The sequence below is a fragment of the Panthera uncia genome, chromosome A2 (assembly GCF_023721935.1).
Source record: "Panthera uncia isolate 11264 chromosome A2, Puncia_PCG_1.0, whole genome shotgun sequence".
Lineage (NCBI taxonomy): Eukaryota > Metazoa > Chordata > Mammalia > Carnivora > Felidae > Panthera > Panthera uncia.
Genome location: NC_064816.1, coordinates 38,648,326 through 38,666,182, shown reverse-complemented (window position 1 = coordinate 38,666,182; position 17,857 = coordinate 38,648,326). Strand labels below are relative to the sequence as shown.

At 36.1% G+C, this 17,857-nt stretch overlaps 1 protein-coding gene across 2 annotated transcripts in view; it reads right to left on the bottom strand.

The window, feature by feature from the left end:
• Nucleotides 1-4,518: 4,518 nt before the first annotated feature.
• The window catches only part of PPP4R2 (protein phosphatase 4 regulatory subunit 2), a 411,406-nt gene continuing 398,067 nt past the window's right edge, over nucleotides 4,519-17,857 (bottom strand). For both annotated transcript variants that reach the window (XM_049640885.1, XM_049640886.1), the window contains 6 exons: nucleotides 12,351-12,444; nucleotides 10,510-10,547; nucleotides 9,554-9,628; nucleotides 9,174-9,317; nucleotides 8,173-8,462; nucleotides 4,519-7,918 (listed from right to left, as the gene is read on the bottom strand). In XM_049640885.1, the coding sequence (XP_049496842.1) occupies nucleotides 7,599-7,918; nucleotides 8,173-8,462; nucleotides 9,174-9,317; nucleotides 9,554-9,628; nucleotides 10,510-10,547; nucleotides 12,351-12,444 (961 nt within the window). In that variant the 3' untranslated portion in view covers nucleotides 4,519-7,598. The remainder of the gene's footprint in view (nucleotides 7,919-8,172; nucleotides 8,463-9,173; nucleotides 9,318-9,553; nucleotides 9,629-10,509; nucleotides 10,548-12,350; nucleotides 12,445-17,857) is intronic.

Genomic DNA, 17,857 nt, shown 5'->3' with positions numbered 1-17,857 from the left:
GCAACAGATCGCCGTCTGGATTGATTGATGGCTGTTTCTGCAATGTTTGATGCTGGCCTGCTCTCGTCCGCTCAGAGCTCTGAGTGCATCCATCTCTCAAGAGCCCTGGGCCAGTGTGGTGGTGGCAGTGGTCACGAGACAGCATATGCAAAGTGGCCATCACCATTTCATACCATTGTCACTCCAACTGAGCTCTGTGCATTTCTGGTACACGACATGGGTTGAAATTAATTGCTGCTGAAAATATCTTTAACTGACACTGTGATTCTGCAATGAGACAAAAAGTTATCATGTCCCTTCAGGGGGAAAAAAAATGTCGTGAAAGTCACAATAAAAGAGCAAGTAATTAGTAAACGACAGCAATTAGTAAAGCGAGTATTTGTCATTGTGGGAGACTAATTCCCTACTTTGTTGCCAAGTGACAACCAAGAGCTTACAAAATGAAAATACCCACAAAGAGGTGGAGCTATGTTTTGCTTCATTACAGGATTGCCCATCACAAGCCAAAGCAGTACAAACAATGGAGAAATTACAAAATTCATCAAAAGAGATGAAAATGTCAAGCCAGGAGAGACCGTTGTGACTGACCCATGCCCTGTGCAGGAATATCACGAAGCATGTGTCATATTTCAGTGGGCAGCTAACGTCTTACTTCACGTAACAGTGTCTCTTACTATTTTCGATGGCTGGCAATTACAGCATGTGGTTTGCCTAACAGGTAATCCCCCATCCTCTCTTCCACCACATCCCAGGGACGAGGGCATCTGTTTCACACATTACTTAATGATTCTTTTAAGGAATACTTCAAGTTCAGTGGCTGGTTGGCTATTTCTTCCCAGGGTGGGGGGTAAGGAGAGAAACTGACTTCATACGTCCCCATGTCAAACCGCTCAAACTGGGTGAACAGTGGCCACAAGTCAAAGCTTCGTGAGGTCTCTTAAAGGGAAGCTGGTTAAACCAAGCATGGTTCATCTATAGGCTCAAGTACTAATGCGGCTGTTAAAATGACTGGGGTGGCTTTCTAGGTACTGATGCAGACATATTACAAAACCGTATTAAACAGGGCAGGAAAGTGCCTCTCACTGTGGACAGGAAGTCAGGGGAGACCACTGGAGAGTGAGGATCTCTTGTAGTGGTCACACCCTGAGGTTGGGACCTCATTCTCGTCTTAGAGATGAGATGTGCGATCACACAGACAACATATGGCAGAGCTGGGATTCAAATCCAGGCAATCTGGCTCCAGGATCTTTGCTGTCAAGCACTATGGCCCACCTAGTGAGAGCACTTACCTCAGGGTTGAGGCGGGAGGATATAACTGAGGGGTATGGGAGCAAGGGTGGGAGGACTAAAACAATTCAGTATATGCTATTTTGTTTGAATTTTTGCCAGGTGTGCATTAACTTTTAAAATAGAGTGTGTACTCAAAACGTCTCGTGGAAAATCATGGGTGATAGAAAAAAATAAAATGAACAGAAAACAGTGAAGTACATGGAGTGTGAAACCAAGAGCTTTGGGTCTGTTGACTGGCAAAGCCCTTAGATGCACCTGAACGTGACAGTCTAGGTGGATCTGAGAATCCTTGGACACCTGGAACAGCTCCCTTCCTGGCCTTCCAAGACTGGAAGGGATCTGAGCATAATGGTAAACAAGCAAACAAACAACGACAACAAAAACCACTGGTTTTTTTTTAGAGTCAGAGCCCCTAATTCTCATTCTGACTTTCTACTTTCAAAGGGTCCCTGGGACTCTTGGTCTATAAAATGAGGATATTATTCCACACCTCATAGGGTTGATGGGAATGTTAAAAGAGGTGACATGTGCTGAGGATAAGGAGGGACATAAAGTAAGTGCTCAATTAGTGCTTGCGATTATTATCCTGTTATTGACCAGGATTGAAACCTCAACTTCGATTCTGGTAAAACGGTTGTCATCCCCAGGAACAATACAGAGCTTCCCCTCCATGTTTCTCCTTAAAAGAAATGTCAGATCCTGAACCAGATCTAGTTTTATACCCCTAATTGCACTGAATGCCCAAAGAGTACTGCCAGGCAGATACTATTTCCCCATTTCAACAATGAGGACACTACGGCTCAAAGAAATACTGTTACCTACCCACAGTGCCTCAGCTGGGCTTAACGCTTATCACTGCCAACTCCTATGCCCTTCTATTCTGACCATTACACCTTGCTACCTCCCTGTCCTGTTCCATCTTTCGAGGCCAAATCTGAGAAGCCTTCCCACACAGCCACAAGTGCACTCAGGTATCTCTCCTGTACATCTCAATTCTCAGACCACCTTGAATTAAAAACTTCTTCTCCAAAAGTGACTAAATCCCTCAAAGGTCACAAAAGGGCTGAGTCTACTCTGTTGAGCCTCCCCCTCTCCCCGCAAATACACAGCTCATACAAGTTGCCACCCAACTTAATTTTAGGTACCTAGTCAAGTTGAAAAGTGGAAGGTTGTGTGCATTCCTAAATGCAGATGGCAATTGTTGGGTCATCACCTAACCTGACCCTTCCATGCTGTAGCACTGCAAGCCAGGCAAAGAAAAACATCCGAAGATAGCCCAATACCACATATCTCACCCTCAAATTCTCAGCAAATATAAGCAGCATTAACACTTGCAAGCCTATCCAACTGCAAACATTTCTTGATAGAACTATTAGTTACATTTAATATTATTTATTACTAATACCAGTAGTAACCAAATATCAAGTCCCGTTATGCCACATTAAAGCAGGACTGGGCCTGTTTGACTACTCAACGTCCGGGTCAGAGGAACACTGTCCCCTATTCAGGTGAGGGTGTGTTGTTCCTTGCTCTAGGCCAGGTCTTGCAGACACCAGGTCTTGTGTCATCAGCATACTTATCTCCTGGTGATACAAACTGCTCGTGGAGCTCCAGTCAAGAGCGTCCAACTGTGTGTACTGCTCCCAATACCATAAGCCTCACTGCAAAGACAGGCTTCAGGGATGAACACAGAACCCTTCAAGTGGGCAGAGAGTAATCAAAAGATTAGTAAAATTTAGGAATCTCACAGTGGACTGTGTAGACAGTATCCACAAGCCCAGTTGATTTCAACTGTCCGCCACTCGGCAAGCACAGGGCTAGCTTGTCCAAGTATAAAAGTGAGGAGAAGAGCAGTGTGTGCAGACTGGATAACACAGGATTGCTGACATTTCTTTTTTTTTTTTTTTAGCTAAAAAATCCATTGCCTTTGGAAGAAAAAGTCTGGAAGTTTATAAATCCCAGACCACAAACTCTACTGCTCAATTTTAAACAAGAAAAAAATGTCTGTTGCTCTTAAACTGTGACAACAGAAAATAGTATACTCTTCGTTCTAGATTAGGGTAAGGGCCCACCATTGGGCTTCTTCCTAGTTAGGGCAAGAATCAGTCTTCCTTACCCAAACAAAACTCGTACTACCAATTCCGTTTACTAAATAATAAAGTTGCCTGGGGGCAAATCAGGTATCCTATAAAGAAGCTGAAACTCAAAAATTTTTAAAATCAGACACATGCTAGTTAATTAGTACTGTCTTCTGAATCCAAAGCCCCAAGTGTTACTATTTACTATCACCTACTGTGCAGTACATATTAAGAAACCAGAACCCGAATAGAAAACAGAACCCATCCTCTTCTTTCAGGGCAATTCTACATTTCTAGCCACGGTAGTTGTCTGAAAGAGGCAGTTCTAAAAGAATTCTAACACAAATGTTATAGATCTGTGCATGCAAATTAGTGCCATATTATTCCCAAAGAGAAATTTTTATAAGGTAAATTAGGATTTTATCAGATACCAGGTTTGAACTGTCTATTCGACACAGTTGCACCCTCCACACAGAAATACCATTATCACTCAAGAAACAGAGCTGCAATAAAGTCACACATTAGGCTTTTCCCCCTATAGACCAGGAAATAAATGCTTATGGATCCTACACCATCTGAAGCGACTAGGGGAAGAGGAGATGGGAGAGAGGAAGTGTGAACTATTATGGCAAATAAAGGAATTCCACACAAAGATACTCTTCTAATTTATATTTTATTGCATTATGAAAATAATACATTTGGCAAAGTAATCTAGGCTCCAAATTGAAATAAAATTCCGAAGGAAGTGTACTGATTTTTTAAATGTGAACTATTTGATGTATTCTAACCAATACATACTAGCATCCTTATTAGGCCAATAATCCAATAAACCTAATTATAATAATTCCACATAAAATTACAAGGTGTTTTTGCATTCATCCATTTTATTAGCACAAATCTCGAGAGAAGTGAGCTTCGTTTGATCAAAACCAATGTAATTAAACTCCTGTTCAGAAGACAATTTGAAACACTACCCAAAATGTGTATTTCCTTTGGTTCTACAAGTTGCATTTCATTCTTATCACGTTACATTTCTCATAATCAAACATTGTAGCAGCTATAGATTCTGCCCAGTACCTTTATAAGTAATCTAGTATATTACATTTACATTATTTGAAAAATTACTGATTTTACAAATGCAAAAATGCATAAATACATGCCTATCTACACCACCAAGACAAAGTACTCTGAACCTCCATGCTTTCACGGGCTATACCTTCTGATGCAGGATTTCTGGGACGCCTTCCCAAGCCAAAGGGTGACAGCCCCCTGATGGGGAATCCCACTGCTCTCTGTCCACACGTGTGAAAGGTGTAGTTACAATAAACCCTAACTGGATTAAACTTATTTAATAATCAACATTTAAAATAGGACATTTTCCACTACTCGTCTCTGTTCTGCTACATTTTCAGACCTGAAAAGATGTATTTTGAAAAATGTACTAGGATAATGTTTTCACTTTTTTAAAACGGGAAAGTGCTAAAAACATCGTACATATACACTCTGTATCCTCATCAGCACTGAAAGTCCTTTTCACATGTTGGGTTCAGAGTCTAGATTCTAACAGGTAAACAATCTGCTCAAGGCCAAAAAAAGAAAATAATTATTTTTAATCACTGAGGTCTTGATGCTTCATTTAGAGCTTTTAATGACTTTGCTGATGTGTGTTAAGAAAATGTGCCTAAAATTAGCCTTTAAAAGATTCACATCTCAATCAGTTATTATTAAAACTCGTATTTTCATTAAGCAAAGTCTGTGTAAGTGCACCTATGCATACTTGCGGAAATCTACTTCCAAATGGGCATCAATATCTTCAACCAGCTGAACAAGGTTTCCCAGTTTAACTACAGAAGTATTCCACCTATCCTAAAGAATATATCCCATGAGCATTCTACAATTATCTGTATAAACAGCAACAAGTTTGATCTATGATCAACATATGAATATCTAATAAATATTAAAACTATTAAACTATAGATTAAAATGCAGATCTCTCATAGAGTTAAATGATGGCATTTTGGTACATTCACCATTATTGTACTTTATTTAATAAAGAAATACATTTGCCCTTGCAAAAATAGCAATTGCAAGTTTACAAATAAAACCACAGACCTTAAAATCATGTTGCTAAATCTTCAACTTATAACCAACAAAAGTAAACTGATTTGTTTACAAATGGTCCATGGCACAATTAAAACAAAAAATATCAAAGGTCACAGGATCTTAAAGAATAGGTTTATTGACAATAATTTCATAAATATTCTAAAGAAAAGTTTAAAATTTCTAAACTTAAAATGTTTAAAATCTGTTCTCATTGGCAAAATATCCCTCAACAAAATAAGTCACTACAAATGAATGTCACATTTAAAATTTGCTTCATTTTAACATTTTTGCAAAAAATTTTCTAAAAATTTACAATGTGTGATTTTTTTCTCCCCTCCTGGACACAGTAAATCAGTATGTAGTTTTTATGTCAACTATTAGACATATTCATAAATATATCATCTAGCTGCTGTGAACCTGACAGTCAAGTCAGTCAGTAGTATATTACCCTATAAACATAAACAGAGCCCAATTTGGTAATTATAGCAATTTAAGTAGTCAAAATGCAAAAGTTGTAATTGCCACCCACATCACCCCAAGGATTATGATACAGTGTCAGAAACTGTTTGCATCAGTTTTCTAAGTTCATTTGTGTAATTCAGATATCTGAAACTAAAAAAGGGATTCTTTTGTATTTTGATAAAAATGTACTCGAATATTTCATAACATTAATATTTATTGCTTTATATGAATACTGTATTGAAAGCCCAAGCATTCAGTTTACACACAGAAATTATACAATTATATACCGCTTCACAAAGGCAGTGAACACATTACATTCTACAAAATCTACTTTACAGAAATTTAAAAATTCTAAATATCAAAAGGTACAGCTGAAGAAACAGGTATAAATTTGGCAGCCAGTAATTTTGACAGGGAAGTTGCAGCTTGCATGACTTTAAATATGTGAATTTGAAAATATTGAGTTTAGAGTAATCATTGTGCTTTGTGTTAATCTGAAAAATATAACACTGGCTGTCGAAGAAGCATGTTCAAAAATATTTAATTCACTTCAAAATGTCATACAAATTATGGTGGTTTCTATGCACCCCTAAAGCTTCAGCCATTTAGCTCCAGTACATTACTATAGTAATATATTAATTCTTCCAGTACAGTGGGGTTTCACACCAATGACATTTGCATACTCTAGAATAATTTAGAAAGAAATGTGTAATATTCACAATGTTGAGAAAAGCAAGCAAAAGGTCAAGGAACCTGCCGGGTTCTTTTGAGATGGTCTCATGTCAGCATTCATTCTACAAAATAGTAAGCTAATGTTTGAACACAGTTTCCAAGATAAAGCATATTTTCTCATAAATAGTGAAGTCTTTTTCTCAGGCACCTCAGAAGTATACAAAAGAATTTTAGTTTGAACAGATCTCTTGGAATGTGTTTAACCTGGTATTTCAACAGACTTATTTCCAGGGTTTCACAAGGGCCAGATTTTATTTGAATTACTCAGAAGAGAAACTGAAACTGTCTTCTGAAAGAGGTGAACTCAATCATTACCAATAGAAAAAGTATCCACTGTATTCATCTCTTATAGAAACAGAAAAATATAACATTTCCCCCCTTAGAATAATATATATATGTGTATATATATATATGTATATATATATATATATATATGTATATATGACTTAAAGTTCCATTGTACATAGTCAAACAAAATCTGGAAACCAGAATGAAACCCTATAATTCACATGTTAAAATGTTGAAACTATGACCAAAATATGAAAAATGCTAGAGCTGTCAGAAAGAGACAAGACAAAAAGACTTCTTGCATATGTATAAACTAAATGTGATCATCTCCAAAAGGTTTTCAAAATTATAATTATTACCTTCCAGTTTAAAAACTTTAATTCAAAAAAAAAAAAAAAAAAATCTATACACAAACCACTGATTTGACCAGACTGAAAAAAAAAGTCAGCGGTAAGCAGGACCCAGAGGAGCTGATATTCACAGTTCTTACATGTACAACTCTTTCAGGATTTATCCCATAAAGTACTTTATTTTACAACCTGCTTCTCTTGTAAAAACTAGAGGTCCATTTTATTACATAAAAGTTTTATACAGTGTAAAACCAGAACTGTATGTAAAATACTGCATCTACATGTTTCTAAATAGTTAGTCTTGTTCCATTGGTTCATCTGTGACTTCTGTGGCTTCTTCGTCGTTTTCCATAGAGGATTCTGAGAGAATCTCTCCAGTTTTACTGGAATTGGATCCTACTAATTCTTCTGTCTCATGGCAATCAGAACCACTACTTACAGGGCCTGTATTTTCACTACCTTCAGAATGTAAATCTTTCTCAGCTTGAGTCAGATCAGATTCTTCCATTTGATTATTTTCCTCAGAAGTCTCTTCATTCACAGTTAAGGCATCATCAGATTCTTTTTCTTGATTTTTTCTTTCTGGAATCATTTCTCTTGATGTCATAAAAGACTCTAAAAATAAGCAAATGTTGTTGTAGTTAAATTTTATTTTCAAAATACCTCCACAGTTAAGTTTCATGAATTCTGATATTCTACAGTTCAAATCCTATCCCCTGAAACTCAGCAGCAACTACATACAGGTGGCAGAAAAGCCCAACATCAGCATTATAAGGAGTTCCATTACGTTAAATTCTTTCACGCAAAAATGAAGTACAAGAATTTGAGGATCTCCTTACTCCACCCTTTTACAGATGGTCTCTAAATACCTTCTTCTTCCTCTTCATCCTCTTCTTCATCCTCTTCTGTACAGTGCTGTCTGGTACAACTACTTTCCTTGTCTTTATCCTGAGATGATGACGATGTTTCTGTTTCTTCTACCATAACCGAAGAAATTTCACTGGAAGATGTTTGGCTGGCTGTCTCTCTGACTTCACTTTCTTTGTCAAACCTGAGTCTTTTTACCTCATGCCCCTCAGCCTCCACAGAATCTTCATCTGGGTGTTTATTTTTTATAGGGCTCACTGAGGAACCTTCAGATTCAGCAGTCACAGAGTCACTGTAAATGTTTTTTTTTAAAATGCCATTAGTAAGATTTTCTTCATCTTCCACATTCTCATCTCATTTTTAAGGTCTAGTAATTTTTAAAACTGTATTTCACTGTCAAAGTTAAACTGTACCATCTGGGCAAAGAGAAACATAACACAGTAATTTCGAGGGAACCTCAACTGTTTAATGAGTATTTCCCACTAGAACCAGTCAACAAGCTGCATGACTTTTCTGTTCAATTCTGCAGTAAATGGCTTCCCGTAACATAACTACAAGTCCTCCAGACGGATATACTCACTAAGATCGCTCACTTGTTTTGTCTGCTTTCCCTTAATGTGTTACAGAAAATGTGAAATGGGATATAAACAAAAGGTTTCCTTTAATAATCTATAATGAGAAATAACTCACTAAATTTCAACATTTCAGGTTACTTGCAAAAACAAGAAATAAAAAATATCATGACCACTTTACTTTCTTAAGACCCTACTATAAATAGGATCTCCCCAAATTAGCAGTTTTCAGCCTTTTCTATGATCATCTTCATCATATACTAATACTGGAAACTTCCAGAAGCCACAGACTGCTCCTGTAAAACACACTAAAACCTTTCTGTGTTCCTCAAAACAACAGTAAATAGTAAATAATGAGTGCTGAAAACAATCAATAAACGTCAACCTTTTTTGAAAACATGTTTGTTTTAAAATATAAATCACATACAAACCTGTGATTTTTGTCCTCATTTTGCTGTAAGTTTGACTCTTTGCTGTCTGCGCTCTCAGGCAAGCCATTTGTTGTCATGGGGACTGACAAAGAAACCTTTGGTCGATTAAGTGGCCTGGGTGTTCCAGGCCCATTTATATTAGACCTACGGTAAGATAAATGAACATCATTTTCTCATTTTTGTAAAAGGTCGCCCTCCCAAAGTTTGCTTATATACACATATCACAGAAGTATTTAACTTTGACTTTTAGATTTTGGGTTACCAAATTAATTTATCCTGTATCTTCCACAAAATGCCCAATTTGTAACAAAGTATACTGAACCTGCTGCTCAAAATTAGGAAAATGCAATCTCTCTGGATATTAAAATCAATAACCTCACCGTTCAGTGTAACTTGGTGAATTTCCAGGAAACATAACACCATTCATTCGATTTAAACTATTGGAATTGTTTTTCCTAGGAGAAAATTAAAAAAAACACTGTTACAGATCATTTAGTTCTTTAATTTTGGTAAGAGCCATGGACCTAAAACATCTTTTAAGTAAGATCTCACGGTCACAGAACCAAACAAAAAGACTTCTGTGAGAAACAACCTAATTATGGGATTACCTTAATATCTCATTTCCCACAGGTTCATTCTTGTGAGAGTTCTAAAAACAAACTCACTGTTACTGCCTATGGAATCACAGACGTTTTATAAACCCAGTGTTTCTCAACAGGAGGCAACATCATTCTCGCAGCTCTCCTTCCTCCAGCCCACAGCCCCAGGAGACTTCCGACAACGTCTGAAGACATTCTTTGAGGAAGGAGAAGGACCCTACAGGCATCCAGTGGGTAGAAGCCAAGGACAGGGCTTAACTGCTGTAATTCCCAGGACATCCACTCAAAAAAAGGATCAATAGTGCCAAAGACTATGTCTTAAACTGACACATTAATTTGTTATATAAATCTTGACAAATGGAAATACTTTTCCATTATGAAGAGGAAACTCAACAAGTAGCTATCCCAAACCTAGGAGTTTTGCCCTACAAACACCATGGTAGGGTATCTAGAATGGGATCTCAGGGTTCTGAGGACCCTGACAGTAGACAAATCCACAAATGTAAAGATTACAGTAAATTATCAAATCACTTTAATCCACATCTCTTTATCAGAAAAACATAGAGGTAATGTCATTGGTAATATTCTACTTGGGGGACTGGGTAGTAGATTCACAAGTATTTATAAATGTTATCAAGCTTCATTCCATCTAAAGTAAATATAACCTATTTTAAAGACTAATAGAAATGATACAATTATTAGGATATACAGAAATGCAAAAATCTATATATACTTACTCTGAAGAAGGGTATACACAGCTAACAACCATCACATTCTGTAATAACAAAAGTTCTTGCTTTAATGTGAGGGAAAGCACTACAACATAAAGTTTAATCATTTGTTTTTAATTTCTCAGAATCCCCCTGACAGATTAAGTTCCTATCTATTCCAATTTTACTAATACAAGGAAATAAATGGTTAGAAAGGATTAATCAAACTAGAGAAACTGAAACAATAACAGACTATTTTTTTAATATTTATTTATTGTGAGAGAGCACATATGTGCATGTGAGCAGGAGAGGGGCAGAGAGAGATGGAGAAAATCTCAAGTAGCCTCCATGCTGCCAGCACAGAGCCTGATGCAAAGCTGGATCCCATGAATCCACAAACCATGAGATCATAACCTGAGCCAAAATCAAGAGCTGGGCGCTTAATCAACTGACCCACCCAGGCATCCCCAGACTAAATCTAATATAACCTACTAAACCATTTGCTTTTTCTGCCAGTATTAACTCTACTCTAGCTACTTTGGAGTCCTGACAGTATATATACCAATCATACAGTGGAGCCACACTCTTACATTACACTGAAATCACTCCAAGATATTTAGAGATTCAAATACTTAGGCCAAGTATAATGAATTTCCTTATAGAGCAGTACCCAATCAGAAGCCTGATGTGTAGTAGCATCATATACCAAAAAAGAGCCTAAGAACTTTTTAAGAGTATAATCTTCCTGGTAATACGAACCTTATTAATAGTCTATATTCATTAAATGTGTACTGAGCCAGAGTAAGCACTTTACATTTGATCCCCTCCAGAACCCTGTTATTATCCATACTTTACAGATGAGAAACTGAGACTTGGGTTATATAACTAGTCTATGGTCACCCAAATCAAACACTGTAGCCCTGATTTGGTGAGAGGGCTACCCCTGGTACAACTGCTATAACCGCCTCTTCACCCAAAGATAGCCAAAATCTAATTGCTAAAAGTCCATAGGCTGAAAGTAAGTACTGACGAATCATCTCAGTTTCCTGCCCTTCAGGAAGCTTATTAAATTGAGGGCATGGAAGCTGCAACAAAATACATTAATCCAGTAAGGTCCTAAGATCTATTGTAAATCACTAAGAAATGGTTTTGGATTCCTGCTCCAAGGGTAAAATAAATTGAATCTGAATTAACTATGAACACTGAACTATGTTTTAGGATCAATCACAGGGAATTATAAACCCACTGGTCCAATCTTGGTTCTCATGGGGTTTCTTCACTGGTTCTTTACTCCAGACAAGTCAATTTCCTACTTTTCATTTCCTCAAACACCTTGATGTCTTTGTTCATCACACTGTTTCCTTTGTCCAAAATACCCTTCTCTTATAACATCCCCTACCCACAAAAAAACCCAATGCTTTCCTCATTCTTAAGTCTGATCTACATCTTTCTCAATATCTAACTTAAATTTTTGCATCAGATTTTCCAAAGTTGTGCACCTCTGAAAGCCAGAAATAAAGAAATGAATTCCATGGGTAAACAAGTGTGCAAAACACAACTGAAGTTAAAATATCAATGCTAGAATTTTGCAGAGCCTTTAATGTGAATGCATACCATGAACTCTGAAAAGACAGTAAGGTGCTTTCCCCAAACTTAAGTGATTACAAGCCCTCCCTCTATGCCCCTCCTATTAAATCTCTCTCCAAAACTTAGGTTTTCCCAAATTAGGAAAACAACTTGGAAAAACTTTTAGGTAGGTTTCAGGAAGCCTATCCGAAGAAAAGATGCCTAAAACAGCACTTACTCAATACTCTCTTCTGAAATACATTAGGCTAAGTTTAATATAATTCCAAAAATAAAATAAATACCTTTTCTACTCCTCTGAGAAATTTGTCTGTTCCTGTATAGTTTCTCCTTGGATCTGTTAGCAACTCACATAGTCGCTGAATAGTAAAAGGGATACTGCAAAAGAATATGATTTTATAGTTTGAGATCATTAATTATTAAGAGAATCAGGAACATCATTAATCTTGCTATTTAAAGATTTATCTAGTCATCTGGTATTAAGTGACAAAAGAAAATGTTACAATAGGAAGATGAATAGATGAGTGACTTAAAAATAAGCAAGACAATAAGTACACCTGTCTTTTTAATAAGAAAATCGCTTGCCTTAAAAGTAATTAAAAAAAGAAAGAAATTTTTGAAAGTTTCAAAACTAATTGAGAAAAAAATTTTAACATTCTGAATATAATTGAATTTTAAGTTTACAAGAGAGGCAACACAAGTAATAATCAAGTTAGTTTATTAAATACAGAAACTTTTCCTCAAGCATTCCTTTGCACACAAAGATTTCTGTACAGTGTCCCCCCCCCCCCAAATGTAAATGTTTTGTTATCGGATGGAACAAAGCAAACGATTCAATAAAAAAGTATTATAAATAAGGTTCCGCTCCATAATTACAGTTTTATATACAATTTGTGTTTCATCAGACATAAAATACAACAAATACCATCATTATTTTGATAAGTGCCCTATTAACTTTACCAAATACTTCAACCACAATCACATTTTCACTTGATCATACCAAATACAAAACTGATATACGTTGGACTAGTATCATTATATAAATGTAAAAAAATTCATCTCACATACTATTAGCATTCCTTAGAATTACAGTGTGAACAGCAAACATAAAAGCATTAGGATAAACAGCTAAAAAGTACAAACATAAATTTCAGACTTCAGTATTTGCCATTCAAACCTACTTATTCTCCTTAAAAACAGAATTACAAAACCTCGAATTAAGACTTAACATTCACAAAGTTCTTTACTGAGTAGAGGCATTTTGACACAGTACTCTCCCCAACAAGGGAAAGCAGTGAGTGAGTAACAGTGCCAGGACTCAAACCCAGTATCTCTAACTTGAAATCCCTTGTCTTCCCTTTCCACTATTCCAAACATACTTAAAATTTTATTAATTGTCTAAATGGACAAACTATATTTGGTTCTCTTATTTTTAGCATTAATACTACCCTTATGTTCTTATAAAAAGTCAATATAAGACTTAGAACCTATTTTGAAAAAATATACATTTATTCATATGAAAACATTTTACATATAAGAAGCCAAGACTCAATCTTCTCTCAAGTAGCATCAAAACCTAAAACTGAGAAAGCTATCATTCTGCCAACAAAAGACTGAGCACGAACTAAAAGATGTGTGTGGCTGATGTCGCAAATACTCAGAAGGAGCTAGAAATTACAGAACTTCTCTGATGTCATCATGAATGCTAAAGGAAATGCCTTTGATTTCTGAGAAAGACCATTTCTTCCTTTTGAAAATACAGAGTGGAGTATACAGTCCAAATTAAGAATCTTTAAAATGGAAAAAGGAAAAAAGGCACATCAACAACATTACTAGAAACAAGACAGTAAGCTTACACGTGTTTTATTCATTTCTATAAAGAAAACACAACTGAAAACCTATATATAGCTAATACACAAAACTGTTAACTACATTTAAAAAATTAAAAAAAAAAAACACAACATCTCCCAAGCTACATATATAATAAACAACATAAATTTACAATTTGTCTTTCCTCAGATTTAACTGAAAGCTTAAGGGCAGGATCTCCTCCTACATATTAGGTTCAATATGTAAGTTATTTGTACACATATATATCTGAAATGCATTACCATCAGGGATTTCTGAATATTAATAGTATCTCTGTACGTCAGCCCCTCTTCAAGTTCATTACTTCCCAAACCTTGAACACAGTCCACCTATGCTATTCCCTAATTAAGTAATAGTGACACTACAACTGAGTGGGTAAGTTATTAAAAAGAAGCAAAATAGCACCCAAAGTTAAGAACAAACAATACTGGGGCGCCTGGGTGGCGCAGTCGGTTAAGCGTCCGACTTCAGCCAGGTCACGATCTCGCGGTCCGTGAGTTCGAGTCCCGCGTCAGGCTCTGGGCTGATGGCTCGGAGCCTGGAGCCTGTTTCTGATTCTGTGTCTCCCTCTCTCTCTGCCCCTCCCCCGTTCATGCTCTGTCTCTCTCTGTCCCAAAAAAAAAAAAAAAAGAACAAACAATACTTAACTGACAACTACTTAAATAGATGTTATATCTAGCTATCTTTTCCTCCGACTACATTTCTTTCAAGAACCAAAACCAGTATATTCTCTTAAATTAAAAATAGCTTTATGGGCACCTGGGTGGCTCAGTTGGTTAAGCATCCAACTCTTGATTTTGGCTAAAGTCATAATCTCGGATTCCTGAGACTGAGCCTGCTTGGGATGCTCTCTCTCTCCCTCCCCCACTCACACTCTCTCTCTCATAAACTTTTTTCTTTAAATGGAAAAAAAATAAAGAAATAGCTTTAAAACATAAATATCTTTAAGCTGTTTGTTAACAATGTTTACCCTAAATGTTCTGCTTATTTTCTTTAGGAAGGTAAGTAAACGTGTAGCCAATTAACAACACTGCATATGTTGGTAAATAATACTACTTTGGGGGGGGGGGGAGTGTATTATATCTGCATAGCAATGTTTGCAATAATAGCCTGTGATAAAATGAGTTTACTTCTTAGGCACCTTCTGGAGCTTTAAGAGTTATTTTACCAAGTCCAACAGATGGCACTAAAATGTCATATAACACCCCTATACTCCTTACCTGAACAGGCTAAAATATAAATATTACTTGTAAATAAAAGTATGCACTGGAAACATTAATATAATCTTGATAACTCCAATGAAGGTCTCTTTACACACAGTTGTACTTTTTAAGTAAATATAAGCTAGAAATATTTACTCAGTAGCAGAGCATATAAGTCATTACAGTAAATGCTAATAAAATTTTGTACACAATGCTATCAGGATAAGCTGTATGCCAAGGAAGCAAGCATGAACCTGGGAACACTTCGTCTGAGTTAGGTCTTTAAAAAAGAGGCCTAAGAATAAACCAGACAAATCCAAAATGAATGTTTGCTACAAAAACTGTTACAAAAAGCTTGCCTTCGGTTACTTGTTTTCTTTTCTTAAGTAGGGTTCAGGCCCAACATGGAGACCAGTGCGGGACTTGAACTCATGACCCTGACATCAAGACCAGAGGTGAAATCAAGAGCCAGATGCTTAACTGACTAAGCCACCCTAGCATCCCTCTTCTGTTACTCTTGAGACATAGCAAACAAAACCATTTATTCTAGCTCCTGTAAGTAAAGTTTTTTTCCAATAAAAATCACTAAACATGCTCGCTTCGGCAGCACATATACCAATAAAAATCACTAACTTAAGACCCCTGTGCTAAGAAGAAAAAAGCAAAAATGCACACAATGAAAAACCTAAACCAGAATCCCTAAATTTGGGGAAATGGGGTAAGGATATTCAATGGAACAATATACTGTAAAATATAAAATTTAGCAGAAAAATCTTTGTGAGGCAGGGAGTGCCTGGGTGGCTCAGCTGGTTAGGCATCAGACTTCAGCTCAGGTCATGATCCCACTGTTCCTGAGTTCAAGCCCCACGTAGGGCTCTGTGCTGACAGCTCAGAGCCTGGAGCCCACTTCAGATTCTGCCTCCCTCTCTCTGCCCCTCTCCCGCTCACTCTGCCTGTCTCAAAAATAAACATTAAAAAAAAAAAAATCTTTGGGGTAATTTGAAATAAAAATGTATTCAGTTTACTCTGCAATGTATTACCTTATCTGCCCACCAAAGATAAAAACAAAGAATACATAAGGAACTGGGGGGGGGGGGGGGGGGGGGGGGGAGGGACTTTTAAAAAGAACATGATTAGCTAGCATTTTCCACTGTAAAAAGAAAAAAAAAAGGTGTCTACAAAATCCAGCAAAACTTAAAAAACCACATTAAAGATGCAAAAGTGACAGGTTCTTTCAAAATGGCAATACTCAGAAACACTAGAGAACATTGTCAACCAGTCTACTTTTGATGTACAAAATTATATAGTGTAGTTAAAAAAGCATATTTGATAGCCCACTGGGAGACCATGTCCAAGCGTGTGTATACACACACACACACACAAAATATAACATAACATAATGTATATAAACCACTTAACAATGCCTGAAATATTTTATAAGGTGTTCATAAAATCTTAGGTTCCATCATCATCCTGATCCCTTTCAATAATTCATAGAGACTAGAAAGCACAAACACTCCAAAGACCAACTACAGAGGAACAAAATCAAAAGTTTATCTGTCTTTAAAAATATTCCTTTTAATTCCAAGGAGAGCAACTAACCCTGATTAAAGAGGATCACACATTTTATATTAGCTACAGAGTATATCTTAATTTGACTGCAATCTGTTCCCATTCACTGAATTAAAAAAAAAAAAAAAAAAAAGTATCAAGTCCTACAGACCTGAAAGCTGTGAGAATTCAAGTATCAGGAAAGGGGCTGTACATGAGAAAAACATCTAAGCGAAAATTAGCAATTCAATGTTAGTTTTAAAAGAAAGAAATTTTAAATAAAGCCAACACCTAAAGGAAGAATTTCCTACCTTATATTTTAACCTGAGACTATAGTTTGATTAAAACTTATCTTACTTAGTATGTTTAAATGTTTTTATCACTAAGATGTACAAATATTCTGAATGCATACCAAGGTATTCAGTTGGAAAGAATGCATTCAGAAAAAGAAAATGCACATTTTATTCAGGATCTAAGATAAGAATCAAGTAACTTATTATCTTACTCTTGTAATACAATAAACTTTCCTCATGAAGAAGATAAAGGAATATAAAATATAACACAGGCCATTCAAGTAAAAAAACTAAGCGATAACCATAAAATCAGACACCCTATTATGAAAAATGCTAAAAGAGCCAGCTCGCTTTTATTTTATGCATAAAGATGTGGTTTTTACTGTCTTTTATTTTCTATTAATGGCTACATTCAGTTAACAGAATTACTTAAATCTGACCTGAACTATTTAGATAAAAACTAACTTAAATATATCTTAATTTATCAAAGGCTAAATGGGTTGTTTGGTTTACTCTTAGGTCCTACAAAAGTCAGAAATACCACATGACATTACCTTTTTACAGAAAGATGCTCTACCTGTACTCAGGCTTTAATATTTGTATAAATATACACATAAACATTCTTAGGTATATATTTTCTATCTCAAATCCAACGTTAGAAATCCTGATACTGAAAACATCAATGTAAAATTTAAGTACAAACAATTAAGAAAACGAAGAATTAGCCTCTTAAAATAATGCTGAGTAATCCTAAACATTTTATTAGACATCAAATCAAACGTTATTACCAAAGGACAAGACAAAGTGGTGGTAGGGCAAGGAGGGTAGGTTACTAAATAATTTCAATTCTCAACTAGTTATGCTAAGTGAAAGAGA